The sequence below is a fragment of the Rattus rattus genome, chromosome 7, assembly GCF_011064425.1.
Source record: "Rattus rattus isolate New Zealand chromosome 7, Rrattus_CSIRO_v1, whole genome shotgun sequence".
NCBI classification, from domain to species: domain Eukaryota; kingdom Metazoa; phylum Chordata; class Mammalia; order Rodentia; family Muridae; genus Rattus; species Rattus rattus.
Window position 1 is genome coordinate 111,651,461 of NC_046160.1, and position 19,651 is coordinate 111,671,111.

A 19,651-nucleotide genomic window follows, 5' to 3' on the forward strand; every position below is an offset into this window, starting at 1 on the left:
TGTGTGGTTGTTTTGTAGTAGTTGCCTGTTGGTAGACACCATCTTCATAGTTTGGAATAAATTGGTTGAACACATGGGCCAGCCTCTGTCAGCAGAGGTAACAGCTTCTCAAATAGCCAGGACAAGATACATGAAACCAGAGGTTCATCCAACAGGACCCTCTCCCTAAGACTTGAATGAAGATCGTGTAGCCCAAAGACGGCAGCTGCGGTGACCAGAAGAGTCAGGCAATGGTCATGGGGTCAAAGGATACTTATGGACCCACTGTGAACTCTCTTCCCTCTGTGCACATTGCTTTGGAATGTCTAGATTATAGAAAATCCAACCTAAAAATCCCACTGACTCTGGAAAAATAGAAAATTTAATATGTTTCTTACTATTTTTGCCAGTAGCTCCAAGGGCTCCCAGGACATGAGCAGGGCCACTTACCACTCACCCTTTCCTTACTCATGAGTGTTAGCTCAACTCTAGACAGAGAAACCTACTGAGAAAAGACAATGGGGGCAATAGCTCAACTCTTTCTTCTCCAGGCTTACCATCAGTAAGAAAGTGAGGAAGCCATGCCCTCCAACCTTCAAGCAAAATCCCAAGAAGTTCTTGTCCGGTCATTTGAACTGATAACTTTAGCCACAGACTGAATTTCTATGTGTAAATAATGTCATTCTTCTCCAGGGCCTATGGGTCATGAGTAGTGAAGCGGGAGACGTGAGTAGAAAAGGAAGATTGGATATACTGTTGTTAGGAGTAAGATAAATTTAAAATAAATCTATGTATAGGTGACTGGAAAACCAAGTAAGGATCAATAAATACCATTAGTGTTTTACTGAAAATCATAGCAATGCTTCAGAGTACGACATAATTTTTCTTTCAGTGTATCAGACAAAGCCCTATTTAGCAATTTCATACCACAAGGAAATGATTTCTTTCTATTATATGTAGTATCCCCTAATAGCTCATGGATCCAATGCTGGCACTGGAGATTTTTCCAAAGTACCTCTTCTGAAATGGCCAAGACTTTCTCAACTTTAATTAGTTTACAAGTCCTCTTAAAATGCACGATGCCTTTCTTCATCCTAATAACCAGACTGTCAAATACATTCCAACCTGACATTATTTTTATCTGAGGGATGACAGCGATGTTCCTGGGCTGGCTGAGGTTCACAGTGTCACAGAGGTACAGGCCACATGCTTTCTCTGTTGGATGTGGTGAGTCTGTGGATTCCAATAGCCTCGCCCGATCTGGAGCTCACAAAGGCTTCTGGGTGCAAAACTACATACTTAATGGACACTTGGAAGTCTGACAACAGCTGGTGTTAATGAGTTTAAGGATTGCAAATGTAAAATAGATTGACATCTAATTAGATTTAAAATGTTGGTGGTTAATTTTAAGTGGGTTATGAACACCTAGAAAACTGATAAAGCATTATTATTGGATGTGTTTGTAGAAATGTTTCTAGATGTTTCTACAGGACATTGTCATGTGAGTTAATGGACTAAATGTGGAAAATTCAACATCAATGTAGGCAGGATCATCTGGCTGAGGGCTTGGATAGAGCAAAAATTGAGAAGACATAGAAAAGAATGCTCTCTCTTTCCCTCCCTCTCTCCCTCCCTCCCTCCCTCCCTCCCTCCCTCCCTCCTACATAGGCATATATACAGGTAAGGTACATTCTTTTTTTCCTAGCCTTGAGCATGAGAACTCCAGCCTCTCTGGCCCATAGTCATCAAGAATTATATAACCAGTCTTGTAGGTTTTCAGCTTTTTGGAGTCCATCTAAGAATTATCAGCATCCTGGATCTAAAACCTTCCAACTTGGACTAAACTATCCAAAGGTATCCCCTGAGCTTCCAAGCAAGTAGCCTCACAAGTGACTTGGCCCATGACTGAGAAGCCAATTCTTCAGCCCTATGACTATGTGCATATAGTCTTTCTGCTTCTCTGAAGACCTCAACGGGTGCAATTCTCAGTACGAAGACAGTTCTCTTTCGTGCTGTTTGCTTATGTCACATATAATTTTCTCGATTTCACTAATGTAGAAGACCATAGATCTCATGAGTAGATATTAAAACAAAGTGTATGCCTCTAAAAACATGTACCCATAAGAAGTTGACTGTCCACACTATAAACCAAAGTTAAAGCTTCTCAAATGGAATAACTGTGCCTCACAGAGAATCAGAGTAGAACGTTCCTCCCAGGATGGTTAAAGCCACCCCCTGTGAGGGAGATTTCCAGCCAAACAAACAATGATGAAAGGGACTACTATGACAGATGAAATACATCAAAAGTGACTCAGGTTTAACAAAGAGCAAAGTGTGGCAATGAGATGGGCCATGAACAGAATATAAGTCATGAACTCTTGTCTCATGTGTAGAATGGGTGGTGCTCACAACGTGATGCAAAAGGAAATTGAGATGCTGCACGAGCTTCCTGTCTGAACTACATGGAGTAGCTAAGAGATCGCGGTTATTATTTAAAGCTGACAAGTCGCATGATAGAAGCCATGCTAACCATTTTAAGGCAAACATTGAAAAGGTGATGTCAGCTAAAATTGTGTGGAGAAAGACAGGGAAAGGAGATTCATCATTCGTATTCAGGATCTATGCACACTGCTAATGGCTAGAATAGTGAGGATGTTAGATGCTGTTATAATTATAAAGTCACCCCAAAGACAAAAAATTACAAAACCTGAGTATCAGAAAACATACAAAAATAAAAACATAAAATAAGGCAGACACTTTTGTGGGAAAACAGCAATGACAATTGATCTGAGGCTCAGCCACAAAGAGCATGTTGAGAGTCAGCTTGAAGAGAACAGCAGGGTTCTATGTAATTAGACTATCCTAGGAAGATAGGGACACAGGAAGTGGAACCCTCTACAAGTGAAATGGGAAGGAAGAACGAGACCAGTGTTTCCACCTGCACAGTGGAAAGTCAAGAAACAATCCCTAAAACAGAAAATTCTAGAAGTGGCCATACTTGTTTGATATTTAAAGGCACAGAGGTAGATATTAAAAACACCAGACAAAAGGGATGAAAACTATTTTCTCAGGAACAATTTAAAAAAAACTGGTGAGGGGCAAAGGGTCATTTCCCCCAGTACCCAACTTGGCAGAACATCTTTGTATGACTACATATATGTACTTCTACCAAGAAGTACAATCTTTAAAATGGAATCTGAGTGCAGAAAAACCACCCAAGTTCAACTGACCAATCCCTGCATTCTACTCCTGCCTTGACCTTGGGTTCCTTCACTGAATGTTCTCCAGCTTTCCATCCTGAAATCTTCACCAGGCTTTGCTCCTTACTGAGAGCGGTGCAGCCACAACAGCTGCGTTCACCTGACTGAGTAGGGATAACCCGGTCCCTACTCTGTCTTCCCATTCCTCAGGAGGGCCCCCAAGAAAGAGATATTAGTAAACCAGTGAGTACCTATGGTCGTGATGACCGTCCCAGCAAAGAAGAAGGCACTTCCGAGGTCCCAGTGACTGCTGCTGTTGGAGGAGTTTCCTACCGGGCTGACCCCTGCATTATCAGCATCAAGTGCGTGCTGCAAAGAGAGGGAAAAAAAATCACAAGAATGGGTTGGGATATTTTTAATCTTCCAATAAATTATTATTATACTGCTCAAGAACCTGCAACAATCTAGATGTCACCAGTAAAGCAGAAGGTACACGCTTACCCTCACACATAGCTACTCTGTTTTTATTACATTGCTGAAATTTTATTGGGGGGCAAGGGTGTGCAGGCACCAAGGTGCACATGTGGAAGGCAGAGAACAACTTGAGGGATCAGTTCTCTCCCCTTCCAGCATGCGGGTTCGGGTGAGGGAATTCAGACCATCCGGATTGGCAGGAAGCCCCTTTTACCCAAGTACCACCCCACAAGTCCTGATCTCTTTATTTTTTTTAAATCAGCCTGACTGGCTCCTCCCTCAGGGACCACTGGGATCCCATCCTGTACTCTTCTCAGTACAGCCACTATAATGTTCCCAGTGGTGACCCATCCCATCTTTCGGTGTTTGAAAGGTCTCCACTGCATGGAGTACTTTCTCAATGGTTTGTGCCTTTGACCACACCCCCTCTCCAAACTACTCCCATCTTTCAGGTCTGCTCCAGGCACCTCTTTTCCCCAAAGCCTCAACCTATACATTGCAGTTCCACAATTGGCCCCTCTACAGCTTATGCTAGGGTGCCACTTCCGCATGAGCAAAGGAAGATAAACCCCGTCAGGGGCCTTTCCTGAGCCGGCCTTGCCACTCTGCTTCAGGTAGGATGCAGCAGTTGCTACTGGGAATCTCAGGCACATGCAGCCCACAACTGGGCAATAATAAGATCTGGGGGCTTCGTGGAGGAGATGACCCAGGCACGAGCTACTTAGAAAGACTGAGACCCCCTATCCTGGGCCAAGTTGGAACCACCCAATGTAGAGAGGGCAAGGCAGGAATGATGAAATATGTTTCTACTTCTCCTCAATATTCCCCTTTAAGCTTGGCTCAAACAGGCACATAGCGGTTGTCACAAACCGGAGGACAACAGGAAAGTACTCATTCTCTTCAAAACGGATGCCTAATGAGATCACCCAAGCATCCTAGGGCAGGGATAAATAACCTGATCTATAAACTGCCACACCGTGAAGATTTTATTTAGCCTCTTAGGTTATGTAGAGTTTCTGTTGCCTATTCTTTTTTTTTTTTTTCCTTTCTGTTCTTTTAGAAATAACTGCTTCAATATGCAAAAAATATCTTTTCTATTTCAGAGGTGACACAAAAACAAGCTGCAGAATAGATTTTGCATGAAAATAAGACTGGCTAGGGGACAGGACAATGACATTTTCTATTTAAATCTTTAGTCTTGCCTCTAGGAGTATGGCGTGTTATGATCGAGCTACCTATGGTTTCTAACATAAACTCTCACACCCCTGAATTTAACATCAGCTGCCTGGGATGAGCGGGTATTTTTGCTGCTAGTTTGAATCAGCGTTGAGTAACAGGATTACTCACTAACCCAGAGCTACATATATGTGTGGAGGGTAAATGTCAACAATGGCTGTCTTCCTCTTATCTTGTCTTGCCAGCGTATTTTGTGAGACAAGCTCTCTCAGGAAATCTGGAGCTCGCCAACTGTATCGACTGGCTGGCTAGCAGGTTCAGATCCCCCTGTCTCCCCTTCCCCAGCACCGTGCCTGCCATCCCAACTACATTTTGTGTGGATGCTACGGCCCTCACACTTGCACAGCAAGCACTTTGCCTGCTCAGACCTCCACTCTGCTTTTGAGGGAGGCAGGTGGGGAGTCCTTTCCGATGCTAAAACCTCGCTTTCATTGTGCTGTGTGAGAGCCATCCAACCATGTCACAAGGCCTCAACCTAGGTTTATATCCTCATTATCCACCCAACTCTGATGGCTTCACTCACCAGGACAGTTCTAGGCTTCAGTCACTCGAGTATCAAATCACACCACCAATACCTAATAATTTATATCCTCCATAAAACTTGAAAGGGAGAGTTTAGGTTCAGTCAACTCTCACTGTGCTGAGGATTTCACACAAACATCATAAATAAACCCGGCGCCTCACGAAGAAAACAGATTTACAAGAAAGACAAATGGGAATGATTATTGCGACGCCAAAAAGATCTGAAGTAAGATGCCTTTTCAAGTTTCATTTTTTTCTTGAATAATGCAAGTAATAAATATTTAATGTTTTTGCATGTAACCCTCAAAGGAAGTGTTTATCAACTGAAAGGGAAGGAAACGAACACTCATCCAGCACCTGCATGGAGCCAGGTACTTTAGAAATGTCACTACAGCTTAGCCTTTCTCCAAATCCCAAGAAGACGGTGTCATCTCCACTTGAGCAATGCTGTGACAGGCATGGGAAAGTTGAATAACACATGTGAAGCCACAAAGCTAGAAAGTAGAGACGCAAACCCTATCTAGCCCAAAGTGGATACCTTTGCTCGATTCTCTTCACACAATACCCAGAATGCACTCCACTTTCATCCTTGTATCCATGTGAAAATGAAGTAGCCCCTTGTCCTATGATATAGGCAGGACCAACCGCACAGGGACCATTTCTAACTAGACTACTCCCTTGAACATGCATGCATGTAGAGACTCCAAGCTTCATTCAGCTGTTGAAAATTGTGATCGTTTAATTATTCTGCATCAAAACAAAATTGGGATCTGGGGAGATGGCTCAGTCAATAAAATGTCTACCTCAAAGGCACAAAGACTTCACTTTGACTCCCAAAACCCACATCAAAATGTCAGGCATGTGGTTCGTGTTTGTGATCCCAGAACTGGGAAGGTAAGAGGCAGGAGGCTCCTGGGGCTCTCATGGCTGCCAGTCTACCCCAACTGATGAGCAGTAGCCCAATGACAGACTCTGTCTCAAAGGAAGCAACCCCAACTGATGAGCAGTAGCCCAATGACAGACTCTGTCTCAAAGGAAGCAACCCCAACTGATGAGCAGTAGCCCAATGACAGACTCTGTCTCAAAGGAAGCAAATGAAGCTTCTGAAGACAGAATCCTAGGTTGTCTTCTGGTCTGCACATGTACTCCAGAACACACAAGCACGCAGAGAGAGAGAGAGAGAGAGAGAGAGAGAGAGAGAGAGAGAGAGAGAGAGAGAGAGAGAGAGAGAGAGAATTTAAAATATATTAAAATGGGCGAAAATATTTATTTCATTCTATGGAAGAGAGTAAAAAAGAGAGCAAAAATCCCAGTCTTTAATCCTAGCACTTGGGAGGCAGAGGCAGGTGGATCTCTGTGAGTTTGAGGGCCATCCTGGTCTACAAAGCAAGTTCTAGGACAGCCAGTCTGCATAGAAAAACCTGTCTCAAAAAGAGCAAAACAAAAACAATAAATAAATATATAAAATTAAAACACCCAGTAAACCTGGTTATAAGTGCTATCATTTACATTTTGAGGATCAATTCTTGTAATTTTACCTGATAAAAAGGTGTTTTTTGAGGTACCAAGTAATGCACTTAGTATATATTAGACATTGTGTATTGTTCAAATAGAGTAAACAATTAGCATTTACTTATAGTGAAACTACTTAAAGTATATCTACTTTTAAAAATTATATACAATAGAAACATTCTTTTAACTAAATAGCAGTAATTCTAAATGAGTCTGTAGTTTTAGCATTAATTAATATTTAAAATTAACTTTATTAATTTTTAAAGTATTGATCAGTGTTTTTAATGACTTGAGCTCAAATAAAACATTTTATAATTAAGTGAATTTTCTTTGATGCTTCTAGTATCTTTGTATTCGTGGCACAAAAGTCAAGCAAAGCTGGGTGTGGAAATAGGCACCTTTAATCCAAGAATTTCGGAAACTAGACAGGAAGATCAGGAGTTCAAGGCTACATATGGAGGACATTCTAGGACACCTTGGGCTGCATGAATTTTCTCAAGATACAAAAAAGGAGCTGAAGCCAATAAAAGAGTAGGCAAGCAACCAGAATATCATGAACATTTGAGCATATGGGTAATGTAATGATTTAAAAGATATTATTTGAAGTTGAGGAGATGGCTTCTAGGTAAAGCACTTACCTAGCTATTCATGGCTCTAGCTAGATTCAATCTCCAGCATTTCAAAAAAAATTAAAGTTGTTATATGGTGAAAATTCAACTGACATTTATATCAATTTGAGACACCATCTCTGACTCAGTGAGCATCATCTGTTCACCTACGAAGGCAACCACTCAAGTTCACAGAGCTCTTAGGAGCAGACAGGTGACAAGTGATGGATAGACAATAGAGGATTGGTAAGTAAGGTATTGATAGATGAGAGATAGGCATACCATAGGTGATGGGTAGAGGATAGTATATTATTGATAGATGCTTCATAAAAATAGATACATAGATAAGTGCATAGATAAGTGATAGATAGATAGATAGATAGATAGATAGATAGATAGATAGATAGATAGATGGATAGATGATAGATAGATACATAGATATATAGATACATAGATACTATACATAAGAAGACATTACATTCTAATTCCATCCTTTGTCAAGTTTCCTCTTTGACACTTGAGTTAGAATTTTTCCAAGCCAGCTGCCTAGTAAATGACTCAATGACTCTACAGGGACTGCTCGAATGAGTGCTTAATTGAATAAACAAGCTAAGGTCATAGACATAAGCACACGATCTTTTCAGAGGTGGGAAAGAAAAACATTTCTACTTCTTATATGAGATAATCATAAAAATAACAACCACCATTCCACAAATGCACGTGTGGTCGGGTAAAATGATCTTTCAAAAAGAGGGGAAAACAAAGACAAGAGGGTAACTGACTTGGAGGAAGGCAGCATCTAAAAGCGTCTGTGCCTTGCTTTCCCTCCACCCCTATACCAGACAGCATGCATTCAGGCCTCTCTGAAAGTCTAAGAGAGAAGCTGTAGCCTCACTGAATACACCTACTGTGAGGGGTACGTAAACAGGGGAGGGAGAGTTGACTCTTCCTTCAGGACGCTCAGCCATGCTCCTCTGTTAGGATGCTGGGCTGTGTAAATCACACTTCCGTACAGCACAAGATGTCATCATGAGTGTTAATGCTGCACAGGGATAAGCGATGGCCCACGGGGGACCAATAACTGTCGGGGGCTTTTCTCCTATGATCTGTGTACTTGGTGAGATCATCTGTTTCTCTCTTTCCTCGTGAGGCATCATGAAGACAAACAACCAGAGACACACAATCATCTGCTTGTCTCAGATTAGCTGAAGAAACCAACAGATTCGTGCCACACACATGCACACAGATAGCTAGGGTTTATTGTCCAAACAAGGATATTTCCAGAATGAAGACCGGTCTGTTAAAAATTAAGTAGGAGACGCAGCTCAAGTATAACCCAGGTCAGACGTTTCGCTAATAGCTTGTATAACATAGAACAAAAAGAAAGGGCCACATCTGAGGGTACACTCATAGCTCTGGGTCCCCAAGGTTCTTCATTCCTACAGGGCACCATCAGCAAAGAATTGGATATTTTGTCAGGGATGAGGGGTGAGAGTATGGAGAATGGCTTCGTATTAAAGCTCATACTCAAAGTGAGAGTGTGTTCAGCTATGAACGGACAGAATGTAACCTGTGAGCACCGTGAGAAAGGCTCCACAATGCACAAGCATTTCAGCCTCCAAACACCCTCAGTGATGCAAAACCCCACAGCAGGGTGGTAACTCACCCACACTCTTTTAGGACCAAGGACGGATGAGCCTCAGGTGAGGAGCAGAAAGACGATATTAATTTGTGTGCAGCAATCTTTCCTCCTTTCTCCGGCTTCAAAAGTACTTAGCGCATAAATATTTCATTGGCTCAGCAGGGAGCGCGCTGGGCTGGGGCTTGGGGAGCTGAACTTGGCTGCTTCAGAATATGAAACAACAGTGAGAAGGGAGGAAGTCTAGCGCCCCGGTGCAGACAGGTAGAGAGTATCGTGGATATTATTCTTGCAAATACAAATAAAGCTGCAAATATTGGGACTGCGCAAGTCACCCAGCTCTCTGAACCTGTTTTCTCATCTACAAAATGAGGAAAGGCTATCTCTCTTGCAAAGTTGTTATAAAGGCTTTTTTAAAAGCGTATGCAACAGTTCAGCTAGTGAATTCTCATTCTATATTAATAATAATTGGAATCCCTTTTGAATTCCTATAAGTGCACTTATTAACCCAGCCCTCACAATGACTGACAGCCCTCACTACTGCCCCCATGGGACATCCCAGCCAATGATACTATTAAGTCCTCAACAGGAAAATCGGTGATCCAAACTCTGGAAAGATAGGTCTGTCCATCCTGAATTTTAGATTTCTTTGTTGTTTGTTTTGGGGTTTGGCTTTGGTTTTCACCATCTCAGCTGCTCAGTTCACCACACCTGTCCTACCAAGACTGAAACATCTCAACTGCTTTGTGAGAGGATTGGAAAAGTGGAAAGGAAGCTTTGATCTCCTTCCACCCAGACAGAGGGGTCAGTAAGACACCAGGCTTGTGCTGGCCCGGGAGCACATAATCTAGAGGTCACCCTAACTATATCACTTCAAAGCCCTTAACAACAACACCTCCCAGTCTTCCCTGCAAAGAGATATTCTCAGAAAGACAAAGGGAGAAGTGTCTCCAGGGCTAAGGTGAATATCACCATATCACCATGGTGTTTGTTTCCTGCTGCTTTGACTATTCAGTTATGTGCAAATATTAGCCTTTCCTCAGATCCCAGGAGAGGCAGGTAACAGGCTTTCATCAGAACTCTATATCCTGGCCATAAATCTAACGTGAAAGCCACCTGCAGAAGGGACAGATGAGCGAGGATCTATTTATAGGTTTAGAGAAACAGCCAGCATGCACATCCCTAGCCCATGGTCCAAGGCAACCTAGACTTTCTCATGATCCCAAGTAAACCCTTTGACAATGAAGGAGTGGGTTCTAAAACCCAATTCATTAACACCTGGATATAATAACTAATTTAGGTAAATACTGTCATGGTGAAACAGCTCTGTTTGGGGGAGCTCATTTAACATCTTTCTAAGTTGTACTATATGATATAATAAAACTTCTCCCCCCTCCCCACCTGATTATGTAGAAGAATAAAATACGCCACAAAGAATGCACTAAGCATGAAGGAAACAAGAATACATGTGTTGACGTTGACATGGTCAATACACTTTCAGACTAGCTAAACATTAGCCTTTCATCTCAGTCTGGGCTCAGCCTCTACAAAATGAATAACAAATTTTCCATGTTATGTTGAAAATCACCCTGGTCCTGAGGACAATATCTGATGAGTATGCCATGGTTTCTATGCATTTAGACTATTTCTTTTATAAATATAGATAGATACGTAGATGGATGGATGGATGGATGGATGGATGGATGGATGGATGGATGGATAGATGGATGGATTCATACATACATACATACATACATACATACATACATACATACATACATACATAGATGCATAGATACATAAATACATAGTTGGTTAGGGAGGTAGATAGATAGGAAAGTAGGTAGGTTGGTAGGTAGGTGTAGACATATAGGTATATAGGTAGGTAGGTAGGTAGGAAGGTAGGTAGGTAGGTAGATAGGTAGGTTAGGTAGATTGATAGATAGAAACAGACAGACAGAGTAGCTGGCAAGATGGCTCAGCAGATGCTGCTAAACCTGATGGCCTGCATCTGGCCCCTGGAGTCCGCATGGTGGAAAGACAGAGCTGACTCCTGAACGTTGTCCTCTGCCATCCACATAGGCACTGTGAAATGCATACTCCCCTTCCACCAATACTCATTAAAGAAATAAATGTAAGTAGGGTAGTATCAAAATAGAATAAAGAAATATTAAAATCACTTACTGGTCTACAAAGGCAGCTACAGAAGTTCCAGTTCATGGCAGTGTGAGCTTACAGAAAGCATTAGAGAGAGTCTGAACTTAACAGATGGTTGAAGTGTTGCTAGAGGGCCCCACCTGGGTTTCATTGTACTTGACTTCATTTGCTTGACCCCTTGTTGTTCAACTTTAACCCCAAATTCATGTTATGCCCCCAGCCCAGTAAAGAATGAGTTCACGCATACGACCAGCATATCTCTGATAAGCACAGTTTGATTAAGGTGGAAACAAGGAAGTTGGGACTCTCGGAAGAAAGTTCTAGAATACTTTTAAAAGTAACAGCAGTAGAGACAGCATTTGCAATATGCTAGACTCACCGGGTCTCACAAAAATCCTGGATACTAGGACAATATTCTCAAATGAGAGAACAAAAGACAGAAGTGATCTGTTTGGGCTTAGAGTAGTTGGTAGAGGCAGAATGAAGGTGGCTTAAAGCCTTTAGCGCTCGCCTTCTCCTGTCTTCTGCTCTTTCACTGTCCACGACGATACGGACGATTCATAACTTACATGACTGCCCCCCTATTAAAGGAGTCTAAAGACAGTCTTCACTTGCTCAGTGGTCATCCTGAACCCACGTGGTTTTCACTTCTCCCCATTTCTGTTAAGTGAAAGCAAGCATTCTCAACACAGACTGAAAAGCTGTTCTTGATAATAGTGCTTGCCCCCCGGCCTTTAAACAGAACACGCGCATCTAACACCTGTGTTCAGACGCAAAGCCATATTCCTGTAGAAGCTGGCTAGCAACGAATCATTACTGTCTACACTAGACTCGTGGATACGTGACCCCATCTCAGGGGTCACAAAAGTCAAATTAATGGGAGTCTGCGTGCTTCCTAGTCTTTCAAACCAATCACAGTGGACTTCATCCAAGCCAAGCCTGTCTCCTCAACTCAGGAATAGAGCACTGTGATTTTAAAAAAAGAAGAAGAAGCAAGGTTTCTGGAGCCACGCAGTCTTGCCTGCATCTCAGTTCTGCCACTGACAAAAGCTTGAGAACTTCTCTATTCCCTGGCGGCTTACCTCTGAGGATCATGGAGGGTAGATGAGGCACCCTCCCAAAGTTTAGGGCAGCAAGTGCTGCTGAAGGCTCTTAGAGGGCAGGCAGTATCTGCTGCATACTCTCACCTCATACTTTTTTCTAGAATTGCTAAAGCCTAATATGGTGCCAGCTTCATGCCATGTAGCCAAATATTAGTTATAAAATGAATAGCATGGGTTAGAAATAATAACTGTACAAGCCGTCATCAAAAATCCATTATTCTACAATATATACAGCAACCCTTTAAACAAAAGCCAACATGGGCACGTTTGGGTGGACGTGCAGATTCACTAGCATTTATTTCTGGGTTCTGGCATTGTTTTTCTGAGAGTTTTCGGGTTTTGTTTTTGCAGCACCGAATCCTTGTTTGCTAATTCGTTTCCCAAGGCCTTGCCAATTTCCATTAGCTCTCTAATGTCTGGCTTAAAGGTGCGAGATCCTTTTCCCCAAACATTGACAGAACCAGCAACCCTGAGGGGAGAAGAGAAGCAATAATAATAACGAAGTAGAAGCCTGTAGAGGCAGGCCATGGGCTGCAGGCCTCATCTTGCACATGCTGAACAATCTTCTGCGTGAATGACTTGCTGACGAAAAGGCAACCCCTCTCACTGCCCATCACCAGCCAGGGAGAATAATGTCACCCCTCAGAGCTGTGTCCCTGGGCACTAAGAACGCAAACATCACTGTCAGAGGTCACCTGCTGGCAGGACTGAGGGATGAAGAGCAGTCTAGGGGAGAGACTCTGGAATCACAGCTGATGTATGAATATCTCAGAGGCTATGTGCATGGTGGTTTGAAAAAATACTGCCTCTGTAGGCTCCTGGGGAGTGGCACTATTAGGACGTATGGCCTAGTTGGAATTTCTATGGCCTTATTGGAGGAAATGTGTCACTAGTGGGTGGGCTTTGAGGTTTCAGATTCTCAAGTCAGGCCCAATGTTACTCGCTCTTCCTGCTGTACGATGGACTCCTTCTCCAGCACCATGTCTGCCTGCATACCGCCATGTTTCCTGTCAGGATAACAGGCTAAACTTCTAACTGTGAACCAGTCCCAATTGAATGCTTTCTTTCATAAGAGCTACTGTGGTCATGACATCTCTTCATAGCTATAGAAATCCTTAACTAAAACACTATGCTGTCCTTACTATGTTTCCTAAGCATGTGGAGACACAGGGGACCACAGAGACCAAGGGACTCTGTTCACTCACAGACAGGACGGAAACCTCATTGGGAGAAACACTATTCACAATAGGCCAGAAATGAAGGGCTTGTAGTTCCTAGTGACCAAAGGATTTTCTGGAGCCAGGGACTCAAGCTTGGTAGCAAAATGCTTGCCTAATCGTTCAACAAAAATATAAAATTTTAAGAAAAGAGTTTTTTGGCCAGGCATTGTAACACGTGTTTGTAATCACTACCCTCGGGAGGTAGAGGGCCTTGGTTTTCTTGTTCACCCTCATTTTACTTACAAATATTTACATGATACTATGCATAAGGCTTGCCTCTCCCTTTATCTATAAATAGAACATGTTTAAAGGCAGGACACTTTGAAAGGGCTGAAAAATAGTCAACAAGTACCCCAGAAGCACAGCGGGTATGGTAGGTCATCTTACTTATAAACCCCGAATGCACAAAGACCTCACATGTCTCTGATTCACAGTCCAATCCCCAGGAACTGGGATCGTGTCTGGTACACAGTGGACCACGAACACAGTCACTGAGTGGATGAGTCAGTGTTAGGGGTTAGCAGAAGAAAATGGCGACCCCTACAGCCTTAGAAAATGATCAGGGAACATGCAATTATCCCACATTGATTCTGAAGGGAAGGCTGTGTCTCCTCTACCTCATCCTATTGTCAGAAGAGCAGCTGGGCTGGGGAGATGGCTCAGTTGGTAAGAGTACTTGCTATTCTTCCAGAGAAGCCAAGTTTAGTACCCAGCAAACCCAGACCCACAACCTCCTGTAACTCCAGGTCAAAGCGATCCAAAGCCCACATCTGTGCCCCTCAAGTAAACACACACACACACACACACACACACACACACACACACACACACACACACACACACACACACAGAGAGAGAGAGAGAGAGGGGGGACTAAAATTTAGGAAGAAAAAGAAATCATAAAGTAAAAATCTAATAAGAAAGTTCTTATTGCTAATGTCGCTGGCCCAGTCATGCAGGCTGTGACAAGAAACAGCAGGATGGAAATAGACCCTATCATATACTCCATCACAGTCTGAACCAGGCCCATGTCAGGCAAATGGAAATTATGGGATTCTTCAGACAGAAAGACTGCCACAAACAGATGGCGCCAACATTAAGGTCAAGGGGGTTCCAAGAATTTATGCAATTTATTTTAGGCAGCGGTGAAGTGTGTCAAAAAAGTTGGCTTTCAGGCAGTGAGGTAGCTCTCTGCCTGAAACAATTCATCCTCCAGACAGCTGAAGCATCTTTCCTTCCCCTGTCAGTCTCTGCAGCCTCCTCCTGATTTTATGCTTCCTGGATTGCAGAGGATGGATGTTTTATGGCTTTCACCAAGATTAGTCAGTGCAGAAGTGTCTGGTGCAATTGCACTGGGAACAGGAAGATAAGCAATTAGGACACCTGAGGGGATCGGGGATACAGACATTCTTGGGACAAAGTGACTACCGTATCACGTCCGTGGAAACTCAAGTGCAGAACCACATTTAAGTTACCTCACTCCACAGGAAAAGAAAGACACAAGCATGGCTACCTTTGTTTTTTCCATTGCAGTCCTTGCAAGTCTCACAGGAAAAGCAAGACAGACAGTTGGTCAGGTCAGGAACAGCCGTCTCTGAGTGCCAGTAGCATTCGGGTTCTCTACCAGGCATCCATCACTCCAGTATTCTCTGGAACCCCTATGAAGACCGACTACTCCCTTGACAGTGAGGAGGAGCCTTAGGATCAGTGGGTAAAAGGGCAAAGCCACCCAACACTCCTACCCTTTGCCCTCCTTTACACTATGTGCGATGTTCTAATATCTCCCTCCTAGTCTTTCAACTTCTCCGTTCTCCAAATCATCTTCCTCTTTGGTAAAAGGTTGGTTTTTCTAGCTACCGTGTCCCCAGTTCCTATAGTATAAAATCCAAACTCCTCTGTAAATCTGAGAAGGACCAATCCAACCCATCCCATTTTTTGTCTTCTCACATCTTCCCATCCATTTCAGTTCAAACAACTGACCACTGTAGCTCTCTCTCAAGCCACTGAGATGCTCTTTGATGTCTACCATATGGTCTTCCTAATGGACCTTCCCATTGGTGGAGAGCATGAGATTATGCCATAAAAGTACCCGGCAACAAATCCTGCATCTCTCACTCACTCCCCAGGTAACCCTGAGTATATAACCTCACCCCCTGGTATCCTGTTCCCCCATCTGTAGGGGAGCACAAAAGACAACTTTGCTGGGATAGTTTTTGGAGTGAATGGAGATAAATATCTATAAATCATCCCTAGATCTATGATTCCCTGGCCTCTTTGGGAACATTTTTCAATTAGTTCCAATCCAGAGAGTCCAAATGATTGATTACATGTGTCTTCCTTTATGGCTTTCCAACATATTTGCTGTTAAACTAGACTGTCCCTTATGTGGAATTCTGTAAGGTATTTGGTGGTCTCTCTGGCCTCTACCCACTATATATCTACAGTACCTTTGCTGTGTGGTAACCAAAACAATGTCTCCACATGCAGTTAAATGTTACCACAGAGGCAACCTCCACACCTCCATGCCTTCCTTGGGAAACACTGTTTTAAGCTTAGGGACATGGCTCAGTCCTGGAGCATGTGTCTGTTACATGGTGGGTCCTGGGTTTAATCTATCAATTCTAATACTGCCTCATAAAAGAATGACTGCTTGAAGTTCCAAGAGAGAAACACAGCTGCACCTGTCGCTAGCCTTTCCTGAAGACACCATCATGCACCACAGTCTAAACTCTTTCTGATGGATTATTGCTTTTAGCCTTCTAGCACCCAAAGGGCAGGTTTTATATTTTGTTGACAATAAGATTGGAGCCCAGGGAGGCAAGGAACGTACTCAAGTTGTGTCTTGGTCTAGTCCTGTCTAACTCCAGTGCCTAACTCATGACCTGTTTGCGGAGGAGTTTTGTAGCAATTCCGAGAATGAGCGTCTAGATGGACGTGTGAATGGATGGAGTGATGGATCTCAGCTAATGCCGTCTCTGGAGGACAGTGAAGTGTCAGTCTCTCAGGGGTCCCACGCCACCGAGGTGATTCAATTTATCAGAAAACCCATCCGGCTTCGGCTTCTCCAAGCTATCTGGGCATTTTTGTCAGAATGGTGCCGTTCTGAGAATTCTCTTTGGTCTCAGGAATCCAAACCGCACCCCATCTTTGTTTCATGACAGTTTCATGCCATCTGTCCAGAAAATCAACTTTTCTCTCCACTGGTCACTCCTTCTGGACGATAGTGAGAGGCAGTATTTTTTTTTCAACAGATCACAACTCACAGAAAACCCTTCCTGAAGGAAAGCCACTTTTAAATATGATACTTGTTAGAAGCTCTACCCCCAGTGCTGTGCTGGGACAGTGTGCAGCCACTACCCTGCTCTACACGCGTGGGTTCTTGCACACATAGGAAGCATCAATACTCAAAGGACAAACATCTGAGTCTTGATTGGCACACACATAGTGATTTAAACTACTTAAGGTGTATTCTGATAAAGACTGCACACCGACATAAGAATAAACACCTAAGTCATAGTAGATCGAGATCAGAAAATACCCCAGGTCTAAGTAAGACTCAGTGAGTACAGAGAGAAGAAACAGAAAATGTTTCCTATTAGACACAAGGCACCCCAGGAGGTTTTTACTTTCCAAGTGAAGGAAAGATTGAATGCAGACAGGTATTTGAGAGAGAGAATCAAGTTCACCCGAGAACAGGATTTGTGGGTTCAATGAGTGAGGCAGGTTAATATCCGTGACTTTGAGTCCCAGATGGCTCTGACATTTTAGAGCTTAGGAAGTTACTCAGTCTCTTTTAGAATGTGTTTCTTCATTTAACAAGTGAGGGTAATAATGCCAACTTAGAATACTGTGTTTCATCACCATGAAGTGTACCCCAGGAAGTCAACTTAAAAGAAAAAAGTGTTATTTTGATCACAGTGGGGGGGGACTTCAGCCGTGGTTGCGTGGTCCCATTATTGGGGTCATTACTGAGGCAGAACGGCAGGAAAAGAAGCATGTAGTGGAGTAAAGCTGCTCATCTTACAGTTGCTAGGAAACTGGAAGGCAAGACAGGAAGAGCATGCCGAGACAAGCAGGTGCCATCAAGGTATGAATCCTTCAGTGGGTCCAGCCGTTGATGAGATTAGGTCCTCACTGTACAGTCACTCTGAAAAGCTCCCCAGGTGTCACCCACGCCTTCAGGTTTTAAGACTTTGAGGCTACATCGCCTAAACCCACGCAGGATTTGTTCAGGAGATTGAATGACGTAATCTACACAAAGTGCCCACTTGGCTATCGCGCCTTGTCAGTGGTTATCCTAGGTGTGTACACACCCTGTGCAAGAGAAGGTCCATAGAGATAAACCATCCATGGCACAGTCTCACTGAGTACACAGAATGTAAGGCTGTAAGAGTTGACCTTGGGGGTGGGAGAATAGCTTGGTTGTTAAAATGAGTTCTATAACCAGAATTCATGAAAAAAACTAACAGCAAACAATTTGGCACGGTAGCATACATTTGTAATGGCAGCCCTGAGGAGCAGAGACAGGGAAGATCCCTGGGCTCACTGACCACTCAGCCACACCCACTTAGCTAGTCCCAGCCCAGTGAGAGAGCTCAAAAACAGACGAGGTATATGGCTTCTGAAGAGTGACACCCAATGTTGACCTCTGGCTTCTAATGTGTATGCATGAATGCACACAAGCATGTATATGCACACACAGAAACCACACATGCATACACACACACACACACACACACACACACACACACACACACACACATTGATCCCATAGAAATTGAACTTAGTAGTTGTGAACTCAGTTGGACTGTGGTAGTTATCAGAGGCTTGGGCAGTGGGAGGAAGGCTGTGAGGAGAAAGCTTGACTAAGAGTACTTAGTTCTAGTGAGGTGGAAAGGAATGTTCCCAACATTATAGTACACTAGAGCAAGACTACATAGGAACATTGGTAGGAAACCAGAAGAAAGAATTTGGAGGCTGGTGAGATGGCTCAGTGGGTAGGGGTATTTGTAGCCAAGCCCAGGGATCTGATTTCAATTCCCAGAACAATATGTGAAGGGGAAAACTGACCCTTGTGGCTTGTCCTATGATGGCCACAAGTGCACTGGGGCACACACAACCACTACCATGATACAAATGTTAAGTAAGTAATGTAAAATAATTTTGAATATTTCCTTTATGAAGAATGATAAATAATTTAGAAGATAAACAAATTTACCCTGATTTGAAATTCTGCAAAATATTGTTGGGAAGCCCGTATATGGTTTCATAGACCACTTGAAGTAAATAAATATAAAAGGCAAACAAAATAAAACTGAATAAGTTTGGCAAAGACATAGGTAAATATTATCAGAATGGGCACCCGTATGCTCTTCCGTATCAACCTTCATTTGTGCCTCTGAGTCCTTTCATAAAGTAGAGGGTCAAAACCTGGGCAATAAAATAACACTTAATTATTGACAGGTGTCTGAATAAGCTCCGATATCTTGTGACATCACCAATATTCAGATGTGCTTTGATAGTTCCCAAAGTATTTAGCTATGAGGAAATAATCAGACACAAAGCGACATATAAATACATACACATATACATACATATACATACACATACATACACATGCAAGCCATGTTCCCTTTCTTCATGATCCCACTGACTAAAAAAGAAACTTAATGTGACTTAGAGTCTAAATTTTAGACTCAAGACCGATCATCTTTCAGGCTATGACATTCACTGCAATTAAATATAAGGTCCCCACTACACAGCATGTGTAAATGTAATTATACTTTTACATTGAAATAATGCACAGTTATTTCTCTCATTTTATCTGGTGTAGAAGGTCTCAGATTCTACATTAATCTGTACATCATGCTCCTAACACAGATTTGGTAGCTTTTTTTTGTTGTTGTTTTGTTTTTCCACAAAAGTCAGAGTAAAAAGTCAAAGACATCCAAAGAATTGAATTATTATGAAAAAGTGACATAATACACTGCCCTTGTACTTT

At 42.8% G+C, this 19,651-nt stretch overlaps 1 protein-coding gene across 4 annotated transcripts in view; it reads right to left on the reverse strand.

The window, feature by feature from the left end:
- The window catches only part of Kcnk10 (potassium two pore domain channel subfamily K member 10), a 130,369-nt gene that overhangs the window by 51,825 nt on the left and 58,893 nt on the right, over positions 1–19,651 (reverse strand). For all 4 annotated transcript variants that reach the window (XM_032908242.1, XM_032908241.1, XM_032908243.1 and 1 more), the window contains exon 3: positions 3,431–3,548. In XM_032908242.1, coding sequence (XP_032764133.1) covers positions 3,431–3,548 — 118 coding nt within the window. The remainder of the gene's footprint in view (positions 1–3,430; positions 3,549–19,651) is intronic.